At 43.6% G+C, this 23,918-nt stretch overlaps 1 protein-coding gene across 1 annotated transcript in view; it reads left to right on the forward strand.

The window, feature by feature from the left end:
- Positions 1 to 23,918, forward strand: part of CSMD2 (CUB and Sushi multiple domains 2) — a 653,863-nt gene that overhangs the window by 580,886 nt on the left and 49,059 nt on the right. The window contains 8 exon segments of the mRNA XM_055082266.1: positions 1,428 to 1,613; positions 2,435 to 2,629; positions 4,366 to 4,539; positions 5,876 to 5,889; positions 6,079 to 6,132; positions 6,134 to 6,314; positions 12,246 to 12,419; positions 15,896 to 16,084. Of these exon segments, the coding sequence (XP_054938241.1) occupies positions 1,428 to 1,613; positions 2,435 to 2,629; positions 4,366 to 4,539; positions 5,876 to 5,889; positions 6,079 to 6,132; positions 6,134 to 6,314; positions 12,246 to 12,419; positions 15,896 to 16,084 (1,167 nt within the window).

A 23,918-nucleotide genomic window follows, 5' to 3' on the forward strand; every position in this document is an offset into this window, starting at 1 on the left:
AGCTCTGAGGGACTGCTCCTAAGGGGCAAGGGAAGAGCCGGGATGTATAGGAGTTTTTGCAACAAAAACCAGGTGGTCAGAACATCAAAAGATTACTGTTAATTAAAGAAAACCAGACCTCTCAGGTTAATGAGTTTAGCGCTTTTCTCTGTACAAGATGCCAGAGTCAGGGCTCATTGAAATCATTCCTTTGAAATGCACCTTAGCTATCTAGGGCCAGCATCTGGTTCTTTCCATTCCTGAATCCCCTCTGGGTGCACTGTCGTGGGCCGCTGCTGTGGCTGAGGGGGTGCACTGTCGTGGGCCGCTGCTGTGGCTAGGGGGCAGCCTATTTGTCTCCATCCTGAGCTCCCTTAACGCTGCTGTGGCTGAGGGGGCAGCCTATTTGTCTCCATCCTGAGCTCCCTTAACGCTCACCGTTGTGGGTGGCTGTAGGGCTGAGATGGCTGCAATATCCTTTGTTTGCTGAAATGGCAGGCAGCCATATCTTTGTCTACAATTTCCACCCCTTCTATTTAAGGCTTATTTTGGTGATCCTGTTTTTAACTTAACAGAGCTCTTCCTTGTTCACTTTTTGTTGTTCTCTTTTCAAAGCCCTCTCTTCTCATTTTATTATACGTCACCTTGACTTTCTCAAGATCAGAAGTTTAAAGTTATATGTCTTCTGTTACCTGAGTTCTGTTTCCTAACGGAGACTTTTCTTTCTATTTTTAATCTTATCTTTGTTTATCACTTTCATGCTGCTGGTTTTCTTCATTTGTGTAGTGATCTTTAATTGTTCATATTTCAAAGTAAAGGCTAGGTTGATTTTTCCAGGTAACAGATGTGGGTTACCTTTGTTGTTATTATATGCAGCTATCATTGCCCACTAGGTCTCTCCCATGAATAAGAAATTGAGTTGAGTATGTGGCAGAGATAAGCAGACAGAGGGGCAGGCTTTAGGCTGAGAGACTTTATATTTAAGGATTAAAAGAGCTTTATTCCAGGATGCCTACTTCTACCATAGCATCCCTAATTCTCTCAAGGGAGTTCTTTTCTTTTTTTTTTCTTTTTTTTCCTTCAGTGGGTAAGGAAACCCTCTCTGTTTAGTTTGGAGAATGGCTGCCTGAACGTCTCTACACTGTGTTTGTGGGAAGGGATGGAGAACTGGTCTCACCCCATAGCTCCCTCCTGTATATTTTGTGCTGCAGCTTCTCAACTCCATTTAATCCATCAACACACTTCTATCTGCATTTCATCTTCCAAAGCTTTTTTTTTTTCATCTCCTCTACTGATCTTCCCATTTTCTTTTTTGTTTTGAGGCTTTTCCCTCTTATTAGTCTTTACTATCATTTTATTAGGGCCTCAAGCGAGAGGAAAGATAAAAATATGTTCTCAGAACACCATCTTGAAGCAGACATGCTCATGACATTTTTTTCCTCCGCTAGCTCTTTCCTGTGGGCTTCCTGAGGCCCCCAAGAATGGAATGGTGTTTGGCAAAGAGTACACGGTGGGGACCAAGGCTGTGTACAGCTGCAGCGAAGGCTACCACCTCCAGGCAGGTGCCGAGGCCACAGCAGAATGTCTGGAGACAGGCCTATGGAGCAACCGCAATGTCCCCGCACAGTGTGTCCGTGAGTCCTTGGGTAGGGGAGGGGTGTGTGTCAAAGGGCTGGGTAAGCAGCTGAAAAGATTCCTGCAAGGAGCGAGCTAAAAATCCAGTAATGGGAAAAGACATGCCCATGGAAGCTGGGGACTCAGAGAGCTGAGACAAGTGGGTACTGCCATCTACCAACTTGGGTTCCCGTTTGAAACTGCTTCAAAGCATTGATAGACCATTGCTCCCTGAGACGTTTCCATAAACCATCACAGAGTGTAGGAATGACTGGTCCACTTCCTTTTAGATGGAAAAACTGTCAGAAAGTTGGCGTGAATGTCCTTCGATCACAAAACTCTAAAGTAACAGAGATATACTTCAGTTTTAAGGCCAAGGTCACACGCTGGCAGCCTAATGGGCTATATCTAGTCTGAAGATACAAGGTTTTGTGTCTTGGTTTTGGTTTTGGTTTGGTTCTTTGGCCTATGCAGTGCTTTATTAAACATTTTTGAATTTCTTGCCAACATTTGAAAATCAGAAAATTTTACATGAAAAAGTTCATATTTCTAGCTTCTCTTGAAAAAGGCGGATCTGACCAATTGGAATTTGCAGTCTCACATCCACAGTCAACACTGACTGAGTGCCACCTCCCTTTCTTTTTTCATTTGGCAGATCTGCCCACCCCAGGTTGCTAATTCCCCACCCAGCTCACTTCACTCATTGGCCACACCTGCCTGGGGACTGACGGCTCTTGGGTTCATCATTACTGCCTTACGGTCTCCCAGTCCCCAGCTCTGGGCTGTCAGTGTCTTCCGTAATTAACTTATTAATCCTCCTCTCTGCTTTTCACCTCCCCAGCTGTGACCTGTCCCGACATCAGCAGCATCAGTGTGGAACACGGCCGATGGAGGCTCATCTTTGAGACGCAGTACCAATTCCAGGCCCAGCTGATGCTCATCTGTGACCCTGGCTACTACTACACTGGCCAAAGGGTCATCCGCTGTCAGGCCAATGGCAAGTGGAGCCTCGGCAGCTCTATGCCCACCTGCCAAAGTAAGCCCAGGAGGGCAGGGTGGGCAAGTTTGGCACAGTGCCTACACCCTGAGCTGTCTCATACCTGGGCTGAATTGGGGAGGGGGAGAAGAAGAGTATAGCCAGGGATTGCAGTGAACCTCCTTCTGGACACTCACCTAGAACCAGGAGCTGGGGAGAGGCCTATTCCTTTAAGGAAGCACTTCTCAGCATCCTGTCATCTTATTAAAAAGCTGCCTCCGTCCAGGTGAGCATCCACTAATTCATTTATTCCACATTCATATCAGGTATTGTAGAGGTATGAGGAGAAAAGGTGGTGGTTCCTGCCTGCAAGGAGCTGAGAGTCTGCTGGAGAGACAGTCAAATAAAGAAGCAAGGATAACAAAGTGTGATAAGACCTATAATGGGAGTGTGTATAGGGGGAATGAAAATAGCGCAAGGGACCAGGCCACCTATGTGTGCCTGCCTCTCCTGCATTGTAAGTTGTTTTTCTTTGGTTCTTTAAGATAGTTTCAAAGGTCAGGGTCCCTGGGAGGCACCTCTGAGATGGAGGTTTGTCAGGGAATGCCCTTGGGATCACCACCTGGGGAAGGGAAGGGGAGGGGAGGAGGAGGGGGCAAGGGGAAAGGGAGGGGAGAGTGAGGGGAGAGGGTGGGGATGGAGAGGGAGGGGAGGCAAGAGGAGGAAGAAAAGTAGGACTGGAAAGGTGGAGGAGGTGATCTCTGATGCAGTTATCAGAGAAGGCCTCAGCTGACCCTGCGAAGAGCTCTGAATCTTGGTGGCCCTTCAGAATTGTCACAAGTTAGGGCAGGAGGCCATTATCCTTCCACACTGACCAAACACTGGGTGCAGGCTGCCCCAGGAAGAGAGCATGACCTTGGGTGGGAGGACTCTTTAACCAAGGCAGTCTGAAGAGGGCTCGCAGCAAGGGGTTGTTTGCCAGCAGCTGGGGAAAGAAGCCCTTCAGTCCTAAAAGGGGGTCTGAGTGGGTCAGCACAGCATCCACCAGTAGGGATATTCTGATGCTATTTACTCAATCAGTAAAGATGTGATCAAGGAAGTAAGTGTTTGTGAAGGGACAGAAGGAGATCACTTATCAGGGCACAGGGGGACATTTGAGACTGGGTAGGAGGAGTGGTATCTTCCCAACACCTATGACCCAAGACACTGTCACCTTTGTTCATCCAAGTCCAGACTCCGAAGTGGAACCATGTATGTGACAGAGTAGGAGTCACGAGCGTGGAACAGCTTCCTTACAGTGAAGGCGCTCGCGTCCAGTGCAGCCAGTGGCCGTCTGCAGTGCTCTGTGGAGGAGTGTAGGGCTGCTGCTGGGCTCGGCAGAGAGCACACGGGGAGTGCCTGGCAGTGTCTGCCCTGGACACCAAGGAGCACACCACAGAGTTGCCATCTCTCTGGCGCCGTGGTTCCTAACAAGGGTGCACATCCAAAACCCCTGAGGAGTTTTGGTTTGCTTTAATACACATGCTTGGGCCATATCTCCAGAGACTGAATCGTGGGTCCAGAGTGCAGCCTGGACATTTTTAAAGCTCCTCGGGTGCTTCTGGGGACACCTCCAGTTAAGAATCACGGGCCCAGAGTAACAGCACAGCAGTCACAGTGGCGACCCGTATTCTGGTCATGAGTCCCATTAGAGTAGGTTAAACAGATCTTGTTTTTGTCATTATTCTTGCTAATCAGAAGCAGCACATGTCCCGTCTCTCGGGGCTGGCTTCCTGAGCATTTTGTGGTCTTTGTAGTCATCTCCTGTGGAGAGCTCCCCATCCCGCCCAATGGGCACCGCATCGGAACCCTGTCCGTCTACGGGGCAACAGCCATCTTCTCCTGCAACTCCGGGTACACGCTGGTGGGCTCCAGGGTGCGAGAGTGCATGGCCAACGGGCTCTGGAGTGGCTCCGAAGTCCGCTGCCTCGGTAAGTGACCTCCCTGGACCTCTCCTGTCCCTTTTCCCCTCCTCAGGACAGGTTAGATCTTTCCAAAGCTGCACTCCAATCTTTGAACAGTACTGTTTTACCTACTGTCATAAAATGCTTAATCCAAACACCTATTGGCATCTACCATAACCAAAACCCTGAACTAGCTTCCCTTGGAGCACCCAAAAGAATGTGAAGAACTTCAAGTCTGAGGAGACAAACTTTTGAGGGGCTCTCATTCTGATCAAAAAGACACCCCCTTCTTATTGGCCCTTGTATGATGGGTGAAGCCCCAGTCTCCACCTCCAGGGACACTTTACAGAGACACATTCCTGCAGCACACCTAAAATACCATTTATATTATTGGTTTTTCCGTAAGATCTTAGGGGAAAACCCAGACGAACTTTTTGACCAACCCAATACATATTAGCAGATTTTACATACATATGTATACAAAAATACAATATTATATGTACTATATTATATAATAAATATTTTTATCATTAGCTTGTTTTATGACAAAAATATGACAAAAGCATAAAAACCAACCTGGCTTACAAAGGACAGAGTTATCATTTCCCCCATAGTTAATCCAGTCCCTGCCTAAACATTAGATACTAAAGTTCTCTCTTCTCTCACACCTTTCTTGGACCCCTCAACTCCAAAGGAGGGTCCCAGCTACACAGACCCAACAGCACAGATTGGACGGTCTGTTCCAGAGTGTACAGTGCTGCCCTCTCCCTGTCTCAGGCCTCTGTTAGAGACACAGTCATGAGTGATTTCCACACAGAGCCAAAAAATGCTAGTGGAAACACTAGAAATACACTCTACCTAAACCCCATTTTAAAAAAATAACTCACCTAGGTTTATATTATCTGTGTTCCTTGCCACTCAAGAAAGAAGGATGAATTTAGCTGAGCCACCTGGTCTTACATGGTTATTTTCAACACGACCAGACTTTTTTTTATTCTTTTTCAAATTCTTTTCCCATTTAGGTTGTTACATAATATTGAGCAGAGTTCCCTGTGCTATACAGTAGGTCCTTGTTGGTTATCCATTTAGAATATAGCAGTGTGTACACATCAATCCCAAACTCCCTAACTATCGCCCCACCCCCACCCCATTCCCCGCTGGTAACCATAAGTTCGTTCTGTCAGTCTGTAAGTCTGTTTCTGTTTTGTAAATAAGTTCATTCACAGCTGGGCTTTGACTGCCTTAATGAGACCATGGTGCCCTCCATGCAGTCGATGCTCTGGAAATGCTGGCTGATGAGAAAAAGAGGGGGACGATCCCAGGGGCAGGGCAGTAACAGTGATCATTTCTCACCCATGTACAGACACAGAAACTAAAGCTCAGAGATGGGTAGCCATTTGGAACGCAACCTTGGGATTTGGGGTTGCCAAGTCTTCAACACCACTTCTATCACATCTAGGATTCCTGAAGTCAGTTCTGGATGCTGCAGTCAGGGGGAGGTGGGAAAAACGATGGGTGGTCCTTTTCCCCACCGTCCATGTCTCCCCCTCCCCTCATTTGACCAAGTCCCACCTTATTTTCTATAAGCTCCTCTTCAATTTACTCTCTTTTCCCACATCCCACCAAAGCTGGACACTGCGGGACCCCTGAGCCCATCGTCAATGGGCAAATCAATGGGGAGAACTACAGCTACCGGGGCAGCGTGGTGTACCAGTGCAACGCCGGCTTCCGCCTGATCGGCATGTCTGTGCGCATCTGCCAGCAGGATCACCACTGGTCAGGCAAGACCCCTTTCTGTGTGCGTAAGTATGGTACCCACTCTCCCTAGTCATGGGCTCAGGTGCAACATGGACTTTCTCTTGTGTTGTCTTGATTAGGTTAGCTAGAGGTTTTTATATGTTTTGTTAATGTTTTTCAAAGGCAATAATTACATCTGTTGTTTTCAGTTTTCTGCATCATTAATTATTGCTTTCACCTTTATTATTTTCTTCCTTGTGATTAACTTGTTGGTTCATTTTCTTGCTTTTGAATTAGGAATTTAGTTCATTTATTTTCAGTCTCGTTTTTTATTGATTATTATGGATGTAAGTGTTTACGGCTATAAAATTTCTTCTGATCACTGCTCTAATCATATCCCACAGATTATAAAAATTAGGGTTTTATTATTTCTCAGAAATTCTGTAATTTTGATATTAATTCCCCCTTTCACCTAGAAGTTTTTTTTAATGAAAGAGTGTGTGGTTTTTATTTCCAGATGGAAGGACCTTTTTGATTTTTACATTGATATTCATTTCTGATTTATTGCACTGTATATAATATTTCTACTTCATGGAATTTACTGAGGCTTCCTTTGTGGCCTAATATTTGATCAGTTGTTATGAATGTTCCTTGTGCATTTGAGAAGAAAGCACATTAGTGTGTTAAGTTCTATATATAATCATAAGACGTGCCTTATTGATTTTGTTGTTCATGGCTTCTGTATGCTTACTTATTTTTTTGTCCACCTGACCTGTTTTGTTCTGAAATTTGTGTTTCAAAGTTTTCTTTTGTTAGTGTTCTTCTATTTTTTCTTACATTTCCTATAGTTTCTGTTATGTAACAGTAATTGCTTTATTTCGTACATAGATATTCATAACTATTATATCTACATTGCAAATTGTGGTTTTAGCCTTTAAAAATATCTTCATTATCACTTTTAGTATTTTCTAGTTTGAATTGTACTGTGTCTAATGCTATTAGGCTTATGCCCCCTACTCTCATCCTTTGCCCATTTGCCTGGTATACCTGTAACCACCCTTTATTTTAGACTTTCTGAATCACTTAAATTAGATGTGTCTGTTATATACATCATAGAGTTGGGCCTTGCCTTCTGAGCCAGTTTGAAAATCTTTTTCTTTTAATAGGTTAGTCAAATTCATTCACATATATTGTTGTAACTTATATGTTTGGTTTTAATTCTGTCATGTTTAATTATTATGTGTAAAATATAATACACATATTTATTTCTTTCTCTGTATGATGTGTTCTCTTTGCTTTTTTTGCTTTGCTTTTTTTTTTTTTCGTTTGATATTTAGGAAAGGTTGTTAACCTGTATGTCCCTTTCCTATAATCAGTGCATTGACATACCAGGATCCTTTTTCAATATGTTCACATTTAAGATAGACTTTCTCTTTCTAGCAGGGACTTTAGATCAATATTCCCCTGCTCCTCTCCTATCCTCTCCTCTCCATACAGCCTTGCTCTCTACAAAGGCTTGCGACAGAAGCATGAGAAATAGTTCTGCCTGGGTTTAGTGTTTATTTTTCTACTTACACGTAACTTAAAGTTTACAGCATTGTCTGTCTTCTAGTTATGCTGCAGGCCTGGGCTTTCTACAGCTTTATTTCTTCTTCTTGTTAGTCTGAATTTTTGGGATTTAGATGGCCACTGTTTATTCTCAGTTGCCTGGAAGTAATTTGGAAAACTTTTCACTTTCTAAAGTTCCATAAAGTGAGCCTTTATATAAAGTGCAGGTTTTGTTCTTAATTTTTGTAAGGCAGGTTTTTGTTTTTAATTCTTTTCATTTGGTTTTTCATATATGAGATGGAACAATGAAATAATGAGCCTTACTCAACAAGCAACGCATGAAAATTAGTCTTAATAGTTTCTTAAATATTAGGTTTACAGAAAGGAAGACCTATCTATATTCAGTCAGCCTTCTAGATGTGTCTAAACAAAACATGTTTGGTTTAATCCAGGAAATGCAAATTCAAATGCCTTTAAGAAATTGACACAGAATATGTGTGAAAAGATTTGGGTTACAAATAATAGGGAATGTTGGGGTCTGAAAAGATGGAGGATGTCTGCCGAACCTAAGATACTTAATTTTGCACCTGGTCCTTACTGAAAGGCAGTATAGTAAAGCATCTGGACACTTGGACCCTGGACCTAGATTGCCTGGGTTCAAGTTCCAGATCTACCACTACATAGCATGTGGCTTTAGGCAAGTTAGCTTATCTCACTAGGTCTCTTTCCTCATCTATGAAAAGCAGGTACCTCAGAGACTATTGTGAGGATTAATCAATACATGTGAAACGGTCAGATGCTGCTGTTGCTGTTGTGATGATAGTGCGGTGGTGGTGATGCCACCGCCCTGTCACATCACAGACTCCAGGATCTCTTGTACGAAGCTCCATTCTCTCCTGGAGCACAGAGTTTTAGGAAGTATCTGGAGTAGGACAGCAAGAGTAATAGGACAAGTAGTTAAAAGTGATTGCTCGGTGGCAGGTACTGTGTTAGCTGCCATCACCTATGGACTCAAGGTTTATGATATCAACCAGACTCTCAGAACTTTCCAGCTGCCCATGTACATTTCCTCAGTGAACTCCCTTGTCCATTCCGCACAATCTCACAGCTAATTCACAATTTCACCTCCTTTGTGAACACCCGTATTCTATTTGTCAGCAAATAGCAAATAGTGAAGATGTCCTGAAAGCAGAGAAACTAGGTTTAGAACTCAGAAGAGCCACTTAGAAACTGTGCCTCTTGAACAAGTCCCCAGACTCCTCTGAAACTCTCTTTTCCTATGAGGATAACGATGGTGCCTACCTCACGGGGTTGTGAGGATTAAATGAAATAATGCCTATAGACCCCAATAATTATTAGCTACTCATATAATCTCACTTTCTACTGTGCAGAGAAAATAGAAGCCATCAGATAATAACCGCTTCCACTTCCTGCTTCCCTGGCTCGCACGTCTGTCCTTGTCTGCCTTCATCCTTGTCCCTTCCCTCCCATCTAGAAAGAGGCCCAAGGCTAATCCCTCCATGGGTCTCTGGCCCTCCTTCCCTTCTGCCTTCCTAGTAAACTTAGTCTGTTTTCACTTCTCTCCTCTGAACTGTGGACCTTCCATTTCTATTAATTTCCCTCAGCCTGTAAGACCGAATTCAAGAAACCTTTCCTTAGTACCTACTTTGTGCCAGGTGCTGTGTTAGGTGTTGTGGGTAAAGATGAATTGAATGTGCCGTAGTCTCGGCCCTCAGGAAATCTGGGTCATGTTCTCGAGGTGCATGTTCTCGAGGTCCAGTTAAGAGCCCCAGCCCAGCAGAACTCCTCTTTTCCTTCCCAGTGGTGTGTTCTCCTTCTCCCTTTGCGCCTGTATTTCAGGGCTCTCCAGAGAAACAGAGCCCTCTGGGCCATCTGATGAGTCTTGAACTCTCCCCATGGGTCTGTGACATTCCCACCTCCTGTGAGCTCGATTTACTGCTTTGCTGACCACCCCTCTGTGTCCGGGCATTTCGGTCAATCTGCAGCTCAAAAGCTGGTACTCCTCCCAAAGGTTTTACTCCTCAGCCCTCTTCTCTCACTCTATGCAAGTGGTTATTTTAGCCCTTGGGGTCATGACCCTTTGTGAGTCTGGTGAGAGCAATGGAGCCTCTCCCAAGCTGATGGCAAACACCCAAGACTTTGCATATAATTTCAGGGGATTCACAGACCCTATGAAGCTTCCCTCATTCTCCCACCACTTCACTAACCTGGCAAAGTCCTGCTCAGCCTTGAGACCCACCTCAGAGGGCATGCCATGCCCTCTGTGGACCCTCCTTAGCCACTCCCTCCCTAGCAGAGGGTAGGTGCCCCTCCTGGGCACCGTCCTGTCTGGGCACCAGCCATGGTATTGTGACAGCCTGCATCCCTGCCTGCTCTCCTACCAGGCTGAGAAGTGAGCCCCCTGAGCTCCTTGCATATCATCAGTATGTAGCAGAGTGTCTCGCACTTAGTGCGCGGTAAACACTTAACGAAGAGCAAATGTATGAATCTGTTTTTAAAGCAACCCTGTTAATGCATATTGAAATCCTTACTTTAGAGATATAGGAGCTGAGGTGTAGAGTGAGTTGTCCAAAGGAAGGAAAGGACAGAGCTGAAGTATAAACCCCGGTCTGCTGTCCTCCTAGTCCATTCTCGTCGCACCACGCCAGGCAGCCTTGAACCCCTGTTGTCCATTATAACAGCACGCCTCTGCCCAGCTCTCTCTGCTAGAGTCAGGGATGCTACTGTTGGGATTTACATAAGAGAACGGGCCCAGAAAGACAGCAGACGTGGCCACAGCCAAAAGTGGGTCCTACTTGGCCTTGTTCCCCGACCTCCGTCCATACCATTTGGGTCTGGGGTGGGGTCCTCATAAACCCAAGTGTTGGGATAAGAAAGCATTCCTCATGGCTCCTCAACCGCTCACAGCTAAAAATCCAGAACCAAGGGAGAGGCCTCAAAGCCATCAAGTGGGAGTTCAACCCAAAGAGACTAGGTACCAGGCAGGTACTAAACAGAACTAGGGACGAGGGAGCAGAGCAGAAGCCAGGCATCCATCCATTCATGGCTCACTCATTTGTTCGTTCACTCGGCAAATATTTATCAAGCTCTTCCTGTATGTCAGGCACTGGTACATACATGAAAGATAGAGCAAGGAACGAAACAGAGTCCCTGTCCCAGGGAGCTTCCATTCAGGTAGAGGGAGACAGGCAATGAACACATGAAGAAGTACATGCAGAGTGTGCCAATTGCTATGGAGAAAAGCAGGGCAGGGCAAGGGGGCTGGGCAGTACTGGGGAGGTTGTTTATCTGGTCGTAAGGGAAGACCTCTCTGCTAGTGACATTTGAGGGGGCACCTGAGGATATGAGTGCAGGTGCCAAGGGATGTTCCAGCCAAGAGGAAAGCAAGTACAAAGGCTCTGGGGCAGGAACTTGCTTGTTCAAGAAAACTCGAAGAGACCAGTGCCACTGGGTGGAGTGAGCTCCACTACTGGGAGGAAGGGGGGAAAGCCTGAGCCCTACAAGCACCAGAGCACTCTTCCTTCCCTGCCCAGGGTTGAACAAATTACAAAATGAAACAGAGTCATGGGTGGAAGCCAAAATATCACTTTTATTCCTGATAAAGACTAAGTTGGAACCCATAGCTTAATGTGAGAGCCAAGTGGACTCTGCTAAATAAACCCCAGGACGGGGTGGATTCGCACACAGTCAGAGGCAGCACTGCACTGGGGCGGGCATCGCTCCATTGCTGGGGAGAGCCTGTCTCTGGAGGAGTGGGGCAGAGCATCGCTGCCCACAGGCCGCCGGGTCCCAAGAGGAGGAAGGCAGGGCTGAGCCTTTATTCTTCCCAAATTGCACAGATGGGCCGCTCCACGTTACCCGGGGCAGAGTAAGGAAAAGAGCACAGAGAAAGGCCAGGAATTACATGAATTGAACTCCCTTCACGTGGAAGGAGTGGGGGAAGTCGGTTGTGCCCCCCTAAGAGCTCTGGTTCCCACTGGTCTGTCAGAGTGACCAGTCCCTCCACGCAGGCGTGGTTAGTATTGACTCTGGCTCCGTCCAGATTGGCCCAGAAACTAGGCTGGGTCTGCATCACATGAGGGGTAGTCACCAGTATATCTGGCGAAGAAGAGTGGAGTTGGGGAGCCAGGGGATAAGGGAGAGGAAACGAGGCGGGAGGGACAGAGAACGACGCTGTGAGCCTAACAGCCTGTGGAAGTCCAACAATGACTTCTCTCGTGTTGTCCAAGCGGTGGACGTGCCTTCAGAGAAAAGGGAATGTCCCCATGCTGATTTCAGGGGAGCAGAATTTTGCAGCGAAAGAGACTAAAGTTAGACCTAAGGCCGAACTTCACTGATGGGTATGAGAAACGCCAGGTGAGGAGAGGATGGACTTTGGGGGATATGGAATAACAGGAGGGCTTACCTCTCTTCTGTTCTGATTACAGCGATTACCTGTGGACACCCAGGCAACCCAATGAACGGCCTCACCCAGGGCAACCAGTTCAACCTCAACGATGTGGTCAAGTTTGTTTGCAACCCTGGGTATGTGGCTGAGGGGGCTGCTCGGTCCCAGTGCCTGGCCAGCGGGCAGTGGAGCGACGTGCTGCCCACCTGCCGAAGTGAGTCACCCTTCTTCTCCCCTCCCCCACCCCCAGTACCTCTGCCATCTGTGGTCTGTGACCCACAAGCGAAAGCCAGTGGATTCCATTGTGGTGCTACTTTGACCAAATGGGGAAGACTTGGGACAGAAAAGAACCATAACTGGGGGCTTTCTCAACCCCTAGATACAGCCATGTCAAATTTCTTCACTGGTTATATAAAGAAAGCAAAGAACGTTCATCTTTCAAAATAGAAATGGAAAACCATCTTCTGTTTACATTTCATAGACCCAGTACTTCACCATTATCATATAGAGCCCCATTCTTGATGAAAGAAGAAAAACCACAAGGGTTCCAATGAAAAATAAAAAGCAAACAGTCTAGGGGTTGGGATGAAGCGGGAGGGAAGAAAAGAAACCACGGACTCGGGCTTTCCTGGTGGCACAGTGGTTAAGAATCCTCCTGCCAAGGCAGCGGACACGGGTTCAAGCCCTGGTCCGGGAAGATCCCACATGCCGCGGAGCATCTAAGCCCGTGCGCCACAACTACTGAGCCTGCGCTCTAGAGCCCGCGAGCCACAACTACTGAGCCTGTGTGCCACAACTACTGAAGCTGTGCCTAGAGCCCACACTCCGCAACAAGAGAAGCCACCGCAATGAGAAGCTGCACACCGCAACGAAGAGCAGCCCCCGCCCGCTGCAACTAGAGAAAGCCCGCGTGCAGCAATGAAGACCCCACACAGCCAAAAATAAAAATAAACTAAATAAATAAATTTATAAAAAAAAAAAAAGAAAGAAAAGAAACCACGGACTCAAGAGGCAGACTCTGCGTAGAGGATATTCCAGCCCCATTTGGTCTATTTAGGAAATAGCTTCTAAAGCTTTTAAAGGCTGCTCACAGCAATGAAGGGCAATGGAGCTGTCTGCCTCCACCCAAGAGCGGCCTGGCAGGCTAGCTGAGGTTTGAATGGAGAGTCAGACAGAGTGAACAGAGAGCGAGGCCAGCCCTGGTCTGGAGGTTGATCAAGTCTTCACAGCTGTAAGGTGTGAGGGCTGAGACTCCCTCGGATGACGGCTCCTCCTCTCAGTGTTTGGGGGTGCACGGCGATTGTCTGTGCAGTGTGTCACAAGTCATTTGTAACTGATATTAAAGGACCAAATTTTTCAAATGATGTTTTAAAATCATTAAAGATACCTTCACAGCTAACCTTAAAATAACATTCCTCTCAACATTTCAAGGTGCCATTTTGAGTGGAACAAGGTTCTAGGGAACACAGGGGAAATTGTCGTGACCTTGAGTTGACCTTCCTTCCATCACCTATCCAGGCAGGAAGGAGCTGAGAACTGATGCTTTGGGGTGTTGTTATCCCATGCCCCCTTCTCCTCAAGAACTGTGCTCTGTCTCCCCAGCACAAGGTCCTGTCCTGTAACTTCAGCTCCCCCCGTCCCAGCCCCTTCCCGGGGTGCTGTACTCAAGAGCCGATCTTGGAAACAGACGGCTGGGGTGAAATCCTTAGAAATCATGGCCTCTGGTCCTTCCCCCCACCAGCCTATTCTCTACTCTGACAGAGTGACCTGCCTGAAATGCAAATCTGATCAAGTCACTCCACGTTTAAAACACCTCCCGAGACTTCCCACTGGCCTTAAGATAATAATAGTCTCCTCTGCTGGTTTACGGGTCCCACAGACCTGGCCCAGCCTCCTGTCCAGCCCACTCTTCTCCACTTCATCCACCCCCAGCCTCAGCTCTGCATTGGGTCCCAGACACACTGACCCTCCTCCGGAATCCTCACACAGTGCCCTGTACCCATAAACCCCCCAGGGCACCAGACACAGTTTCCTCCAATGCATTCTTCTCTGTCCCCTCCCACCCTCTCTTTGTCTGGGTGATTTCTACCCAGTCATCAAGAGCCAGCTTAAATGTTGCTCCTTCTGGGAAGCCTTTCCTGTTCCACCCCCTGCACTGGGCTAGATGCTCTGCTTTGTGCTTCCAGAACATTCTTTGCTGTCCCTATCAGAGCACTTATCAAACAGGATAATGTTCATTTGTCCCTTTCTCTCTAGACCAGTAGTGCTCAGCTGGGGATGATTTTACCTGCTCCCCTGTCCCAATAGGGGACAGATGTCAGAAGACATTTTTGGTTGTCACAACTGGAGAGTTTCTATTGGCATCTAGTGGACAGAGGCCAGGGATGCTGTTAAACATCCTACAATGTACAGGACCGCCCCCACAATAAATAATTATCAGCCCAAAATATCCTTCGTACCAAGGTAGAGAAACCCTACTCCAGATTGTAAATTCTGTCATATCCTTACTGCTCAGCACAAAGCTTGGCACTCAGTATATCACGATAAACAACATGAATGAATAAAGGCTACTTACCTGTTTTGTGACTCCAACCTCTCTGAGCCTCAGAGAGGCTCATCAGAAGTTAAAACAGCTCACACCTGAAAAGCTTATCAAAGATTTTAAGTACTGGCCCTGCCCCCCTTATGATGCATATGAGGTTCAGGTAAAATAATGGATGTACAAGTGTTTTGAAAGCAAAAGTACAGATCATCGGGCTTCCCTGGTGGCACAGTGGTTAAGAGTCTGCCTGCCAATGCAGGAGACACGGGTTCGATCCCTGACCCGGGAGGATCCCACATGCCGCGGAGCAGCTGGACCCGTGCACCACAACTACTGAGCCTGCGCTCTAGAGCCCGCGAGCCACAACTACTGAAGCCCGCGCGCCTGGAGCCTGTGCTCCGCAGCAAGAGAAGCCACCGCAACGAGAAGCCTGCGCACTGCAACGGAGAGTGGCCCCCGCTCGCCGCAACTAGAGAAAGCCCGTGCGGAGCAACGAAGACCCAATGCAGCCAAAAATAAATAAATTAATTTTTTTAAAAAGTACACATCATGGGTTATGAATAATATGGTCCTTATTCTCAAATCTCACTCGATTTTGAGTTAAGCTGCTTTGGAAACACTTCAGGATTTAAAAGTCAAATTTATCCCCCAGGATTAATCTCCCCCTGAAATACTTGTAAACGTGGTTAAAACAGTTTCCAGAAGAGCCCACCCCCCTTCCACAGCTTTGCTGAGGGAGACATTGTTATCAGGGATCTGCTCACAGAGAGGAGGCATCCCTGCCCTCAAGGGATTCGCGTATTCAAACAAATCACAATCGAGCAATCCAGGTTTGTACCGGGAGCACTGAGGAGGGAGAGGTTAACCAGTCTGGGAGGAGGTGGGAAGGCTTCTGCAGGGAGGTGATGTCTAGCTGGACATGGAAGAATGCATCCCTTAACCAGGTGATCAGGGTGAAGGGAGAAGTACAGCATCCTCAGGACAAGCTCACCTTCCCAGGTAGGATCTCCTTTGTGTAGCCTGTCTGGGTCTGGAAATTTTGCTGTACTGGAAATACGTGCCTGTTTGGACTTCTGAATTCTCATTTAAAAGCGTAGGAAACTCCTCACGTGCAGATCTCTGCATCTAATCTTCCCATTCCGTTGCAGTCATCAATTGTACAGATCCTGGGCACCAAGAAAACAGCGTTCGTCAGATCCACGCCAGCGGCCCGCACAGGTTCAGCTACGGCACCACTGTGTCTTACCAGTGCAACCACGGCTTCTACCTCCTGGGCACCCCGGTGCTCAGCTGCCAGGGAGATGGCACATGGGACCGTCCCCGCCCCCAGTGTCTCTGTAAGTTGATGTTATCTACTCACAATGATCACCCGTGCCTTCTGACAGGTTGGTCCATATCAAAGAACAGCCCTCCTCTGTGTGTGTGTGTGTGTGTGTGTGTGTGTGTGTGTGTGTGTGTGTATGTGTTCACAATGACGGTCACTCTGGCTGCTCTACGGATGTCAGAGAGCATCTTGGGCCCTGTTGGGTTAGTTGCCGCACCAATTCTCACGCTTTGTTCCTGGCTACAGGCTTATTCTCTTTCCTCTCTAGTGCTGCCACCAACCTCTTCAGCCTCCAGGGTTCCCTTCCTTCAGGGGTCCTGGCTGCCTAGCGGGACACTGTCTCCCATTTTACCCCCTCCTTGCTTTTCCAGAAAGACAACACATGAACCCCTTTCTCTTGAAAGACTGAAGCAGAAATGCCACCCACCCTGGAGGCAGACTGACCTGGATTTGAATTCTGGCTCTGCCACTAAACATGCTGTGTAGTTTGAAAGAAGTCCATTAACCTCTCAGATCCTCCCTTTCTTCATCTGTAACAATGATGCTAATACCTCTTCCATAGGGTTATTAGAGGATTAAATGAGAACATCCATTAAAAGTGCCTAGTACAATATGTCTGGTATATAGTAGCCACTCAATAAACAATAACTGCTTTAACTGTAATTAGGAAAAAATATGGGGACAACATGTGGGGAAAAAAAGGATGGGGGAGGCACTCAGAATCCTGACATCTGGTTGCTAGCCTCACACATCCTGAAGAGAAAATCAGTTCCTTGGGCTCCTGATCTCTTCTCTTGTTGCTAATGATGAACCCTGTGGGTTACTCTCTCCCCCTTCTTCCCAGTAGTAGATGTGAAGATGCAGTCCCGAGGGACTGATGGGCATTGAGCTGGTGCCATTCAGTAGTCCTCTTATCTGTGGTGGGTCATACATATTTTGTAGGCCCCCCAGTCTGGATGACTCCATCTCGTTATGCCCTTGTGCCTCTAGGTATGATAGGAGGCTGGTACAGCTACTCACCTGCCCATATTTCACTTGCTTGAGGACCCCAACCTTGCCATCCAGCCCCATTTATGACTGACAAATCATCTGGGGTTGGAAATGGACAGCCACCTGAGTACAGTGGTGACAGCTGCGATTCAGAGTGCATGGTGGTTTCAAATTGCTGTGTCTTCTGGTAAAATGAGGCTTTTATCATAATAAAGTGACCCTATCTATGTTAATTTTTTGCCCCAAAGCTTATTTTATCTGATGTTAATATTGATATTGATATAATTAATATATCATTACATCAATATTATCTATAATCATTTCCTTAGGAGGATTTAATCCACTTCCATTTTTCTTCCTTTTTTTTGTAGAGAAATATAATTCACATATCAGAAAATTCACTTTTAGAGTATATAATTTGGTGATTTTAATATATTCACAAAATTGTGCAACCATCACCACTATCTAATTCCAGAGCGTTTTCATCACCCAAGGAGGACACCCTTTAGCAGTCATTGCCCACCACCACTCTGTCCCCCAGTAACCATACTTTCCATCTGTGAATTTGCCTACTCTGGACATTTCATATAAATGAAATTATGTGTGTGCCCTTTTGTGTCTGACTTCTTCCACTTAGGATAAGGTTTTCAAAGTTCATCCATGTTGTAGCATGTATAGTTTACTTCATTCCTTTTTACGGCCAAATATTATTCCATTGTATGGATATACCACATTTTGTTCATCCATTCATCAGTTGATGGACATCTGGGTTGTTTCCACTTTTTGTATATTATGAACAATGCTGCTGTGAACATTTATGTACAAGTTTTTGTGTGACCATATGTTGTCAGTTCTCTTGAATATATACCTAGGATGAAATTGCTGGGTCATATGGTAACTCTGTGTTTAATTTTTTAAGGTTCACTGTTTTCTAAAGTGGCTGCACCATTTTACATTCCCATGGGCACTGTATGAAGGTTCCAGTTTCTCCATATCCTCATGTACACTTGTTATTGTCCATCTTTTTTATTACAGCCATTCTAGCAGGTGTGAAGTGGTATCTCATTGTGGTTTTGATTTGCATGTCCCTAATGACTAACGATGCTGAACATCTTTTTATGTGCTTATTGGCCATTTGCATCTCTTCTTTAGAGAAATGTCTATTCAAGTTCTTTGCCCATTTTTTAATTGGGTTGTTTGTCTTAATATCGTTTGTTTTGACTGTTGTTTATATATTCTGAATACTACACCTCTATCAGACATATAATTTGCAAACTTTTCTCCCAAAGAAAATTCTGGGTGATGTCCTTTGATGCATGAAAGTATTGAATTTTAATGAAGTCTGAGTTATCTATTTTCTCTTCTGTTGCTTGTGCTTTTGAAGGAATATTTAAGAAAGCACTGCCTAATCCAATGTCATATCATAATCCAATATCATGTCAACTGTGAAAAAACATAATTTTACTTCTTTCTTTCCAACCTGATGCCTTTTATTTCTTTTACTTACATAATTGCCCAGCTAGAACCTTCAGTACAATGTTGAATAGAAGTGGCAAAACAGACATTCTTGTCTTGTTTCTAGTCTTTGGAGTGAAGTCTTCAGTCTTTCACCATTAAGTATGATGTTAGCTGTGGAATTTTTGCAAATTCCCTTTATCAGATTGAGGAAGTTCTCTTCTACTCCTAGTTTGTTGAACATTTTTACCACGAAAGGGTATTGGATTTTTTCAAATGATTTTTCTGCGTCTATTGAGATTATCTTGTGGGGCTTTTTTTTCCTCATTCTATTAATATGATGTATTACATTGATTGATTTTCATATGTTGAACAACTCTTGTGTTCTTGGAACAAATCATTCTTGGTCACGGTAAAATTCATTTTAATATGCTACTGGATTTGGTTTGCTAGTATTTTGTTGAGGATTTTTGCAACTGCATTCATAAGGAATATTGGTCTGTAGTTTTCTTTCCTTATGATATCTTTTGCTTTGGTATCAGGACAATGCTGGCCTCATAGAATGAGTTGGCAATTGTCCCTCTTCTTCTATTTTTAGGAATAGTTTGAGAAAGACTGGTATTATTTCTTCTTTAAAATTTTAGTAGAATTCATCTGGTCCTGGACTTTTCTTTGTTAAAATTTTTTGATTATTGATTGTTTCTACTTATTTGTTATAATTCTCTTCAGATATTTCATTTCTTCTTGAGTCATTTTTGGTAGTTTGTGTGTTTCTAGTAATTTTTCCATTTCATCTAGGTTATCTAATTTATTGGTATACAACTGTTCATGTTCATAGTATTCTATAATCCTTTTTACTTCTGTAAACTCAGTTGGTAGTAATGTCTCCACTTTCATTCCTGATTTTAGAATTTGAATCCTCTCTCTCCCCCCGTATCTATCTCTCTCTCCCTCCCTCTCTCTCTGGCTCTCTCTCTCTCTCATCACACTAGAACATTTGTCAATTTTCTGACCTTTTCAAAGGACCAACTTTTGATTTTGTTTATTTTCTCTATTGTTTTTCTATTTCATTTATCTCTGCTCTAACCTTTTTTATTTCTTTTCTTCATTTGCTTTGCTCTTCTTTTTCCTAGCTTATTAGAGGGGAAGGTTAGGTTGTTGGTTTGAGACCTTTCCTCTTTTTAATGTAGGCAATTACAGTTATAAATTTCCCTCTGAGCACTGCTTTCACTGTATCTCATAAGTTTTGGTATGCTATATTTTCTTTTTTGTTCACCTCAAGTATTTTCTAATCACACCCCTGATTTCTTCTTTGACCTACTGATTATTTAGGAGAGTGTTGTTTAATTTCCATATATTTGTGGATTTTCCAAATTTCCTTCTGTTATTGGTTTCTAGTTTCATTGCATTTTGGTTGGAGAACATACTTTGTATGATTTCAGTCTTTTAAAATTTATGGAGATTTATTTTTTTTAGCTAGATAATTATTGAATGTTTTACCATTCAATAATTATCTTTTTAGTTAAGCTGAGGTTTAACTGTTCATTGAGTTCATATTTCCAATTATTTATTTTGCATTTGAGAAATGAATGCAATATTTGTTTTTCAGATTTGCTTAATTATTTCCATAGTGTATTGTTCCTATGTAAACGTGTTCTTTTTTTATATTTAACATATTAAATATACTTATTATGTATTCTATATCTGATACTTCCAATATCAGTGTCTTTTCAAGTCTAGTTCTGCTACTGTCATTTCTGCTGCTTCTCACTCTTGGTGACTTGTTTCTCATTGTTTTATTATGTTTACATTATGATCTTTTGTTTGACTGATCTTAATCTGTGGGAATCAGGAACCAAGCTCTCAGTCTGGTAGAAGCCAATGCCTAAAAACAGGCTAGGCATTCTCTCTCTCAAAAAAAAAAGTGGCTAATGCTCAACAATTGCTGATATTTTTTACTACAGAAAGCCAGTGGTCACTTCTTTTTCTCACTGGGATTTACAAGGCGCCAACTCTACTTACAGTAATTACTGACACCACCACATTATGTTTTTATTAGAGACACAGAAACCAAAGGACCGACCAGTTCTTTTTGGAGTAGACTTTCCCAAAGCAGACCCCATTCAAAGACAGCAATGTTTATTACTTCCTCTAAATATGAACTTCAGCAAGATTCTGATACTAGCATCAGAATCCAATTAGCCTATTCACTTGTTGAAGGGGGAAAACATAGAAGTTTTCCCTGAGATTTGGTGAGACTATTTCAAAAACACCAGCCCTGAGGAACTTCCACTGGCTGTAAGGCTCTAGATCCCAGGTGACTCCCAGTAAAATAATTTTCACTGATGTTTCATGGTTATCATGACATTATTTTAGTGGACTAATTGCATTTCTACTCCTAGAAGATCCAATTACCTGTCAATAGGATTGTGATAAATTGTAGACGACTATACATATCCCCTAGTCAACCGTGTCAATCGGCTGTTCCTTCCAGGTGAAGGCAAACTGCTTTAATTAGTGTGGACATGCAGGGACTAAGGAAAATGCGTGATCCGTATCTATGTTATATGCCGTTTCCCTGCTAAAGTGCTTTAAAAAACAGTGGAAGCTCTGGAGGTGGCTGGCCATTAGTCCAACTCTCATGCTTATGGTTTAGGAACCAGGGTGGGGGGCCTTTTCATTTTGCCATCGGACTCAGCATAGTCCACACCCAATCATGAATTGCTGATTCATATTATTGTTTTTTGCTTAATTACAATTTTATACTTTCTCAATCCCCTGTTATATGTGTATCCTGTGTAATGCAAGAAGATCTGCTACTATTAGGAGTGCTAAATACCTATCTTGCTGATTTTTATGTACACATTTAAGCTTAATACGTAGTTAGCAGCTAGAGAGCCACTGCAGAAACTGGAATGATCCAAAGAGATCCCATTGGGACATGGGCATGAACATTAAAAACATTAATCTTTTATATCGACAAATTGAGAAATGCAGCAACAGCTATTTACCTTGTCTTTGTTCTTCGCCTTCTAGATTTTTATGCAAGTATGCAATGAATGCAAGTTGTTTCTCTTTATCGTTATCATACGTCCTTTTCTTGTTTCCCCTTATCCATAGCAGGCAAATTGTATTGTCATTAATTTTTCTTTTGTCACAAGCATCATTATTGTTGACTTTTTCCTCCTTTAAAAGAACAAACCACAGGAAGGGAATAAAACAATAGAGTCTACTGTAGTTGCTAATTTTACAGACACCCAAGTAGCCTAGATCAAGCCAGTAATGAAAAAATAATTTCTGGCATTGCATATACATTTTTAGAGATTATTAGATATTACCTTAATTGAACACTATCCTCAAATTCCCCAAAGAAACAGTTTAAAGCCAAATAAGAACATCAGAAAAAACAACCAGCTGCTGTCACAGAAATCATTATGGGTAACCAACATAAATGTGTACATATGTACGCTAATAGACATGAACAGAATTGTTCTTATCAGCATTATTCATGAGTCCAAAACCAGAAACAACCCAAACATCCATCAATAGGAAATGGATGATAAATGTGGTATATTCCCACAGTGGTGTGACAGTCAACCTATTCATACCTTTATGTAGCATACTCCTACATTGTACCAGGGTTGGTCTATGTAAAGTGATGTGACTTGCAAAGCTAGGTTATAAAAGATATCCCACCTCCACCTGGCTTTCTTGGATCAGTCACTCTGGGGGAAGCCAGTCAAGCCTTCAGATGAATGCAGCCACAGTCAACATCCTGGCTGCAACTTATGAGGGATTCTGAGTCAGAAGCACCTGCCAAGCCAGTCCCAAATTCCTGACCCACAGAAACCATGATCAGTAATGCATCTATTGTTGTCTAAGCTTTGGGGCAATTTGTTACACAGGAATAGATAACTAACACAAATGGTAAACTATATAGCAGAAGTCAGCAAACTTTGGCTCCTGGGCTAAATCTAGCCTATGGCCTCTTTCTGTATGGCCCTTAAGCTTAGAAGAGTTTTTATTTTTAATACTTTTAAAATACTGTACAAAAAAAAAGAAACAGAAGAATATGCAACACAGACTGTATGTAGCCTCAAAACCTAAAATAATTACTGTCTGGACAGTAATTAAAGAAAATGTTTGCTGACCCTGGTATACAGCAATGATAATGACCTACTGTTATATACAGCGTAGACGCATGTCACAGACATAATTTTGAGTGAAAGAAGCCAACACAAAAGAATATATACTATATGGTTCCATTTAAATAAAATGCAAGAACAGGCAAACTAATTAATGGTGTATGAAGTCAAGATATTAGTTTAATTTGAGGAGGGAAGAAGAGAGATAGTGATAGAGAGAGGGCATGAAGGGGCTTCTGAGGAACTGGTGATATGCTTTTCTTGATCTGGGTAGTGTATTCACTTTGTGACAATTCATTAAGCTCTGTTTTTATGGTTATTGTGTTTTTCTATATGTATGTTGCATTTCCATTAAAAAAGAATTTTTTTGAAAAATCATTTCAGAGTTAAAATTGGACAATTTCTGGAAGTCCAGAAATTTCTAGTAAACAGTCATAGAATCATTTAAATTATAACTGGGGACTCCATTCCTTCCAGAAGGAGAGAATTCATCAGCAGTATTAAAGCAGTACTGCAGAAGGGAGTTACAGTGCTTGAGAGTGTGCCCTCTGGAGTCAATCTGCCAGGTTTCAAGAACTAATTCTACTGCTGAACAGCCCTCTGACCTTGCGGAAGTTACTCTGCCTCACCATGCCTCATTTTCTTCATCAGGAAGGTGGAGATAAAAACAGTGCCTACCTCATAGGGTTGTCTTAAGGAATAGATAGTGTAATCCTTGGAACTCACTGTATCAGTTACCTATTGCTGTGTAGTAAGCCATCTCAAAACTTAAAATAGCATCTATTTTTGTTTTCTCACAATTCTAAAGGTCAGGAATTTAGGTGAAGCTTAGGAGATATATTTATCTGGGTTCTCCAGAGAAACAGAATCAAAAACCAATAGGATATATATGTATATTTTTTACATATATTTTATAGATAGATAGAATATATAGTATATATAGATATGTAATAAGATCTATATCTATATAGATTTAGATATATGATTTATACTTATATATCTGTACCTATAGAAACCATGAGCCATCTATATATCTGCTTCTAAATATAATATATAATATATATTAAAATGTGAGCCAATTCCTTATATATATAGATAGAGTTACAAATATAGATACATAGATAGATAATAAGGAATTGGCTCATATAGTTTTGGAGGCTGAAAAGTCCCCAGATCTGTAGTGCACAAGCTGGAGACCTAGGAGAGCAGATGGCATAGTTCCAGTCTGAGTCTGAAGTCCTGAAAACTAGGTAGAGC

This window comes from Physeter macrocephalus, chromosome 3, assembly GCF_002837175.3.
Source record: "Physeter macrocephalus isolate SW-GA chromosome 3, ASM283717v5, whole genome shotgun sequence".
NCBI classification, from domain to species: Eukaryota; Metazoa; Chordata; class Mammalia; order Artiodactyla; family Physeteridae; genus Physeter; species Physeter macrocephalus.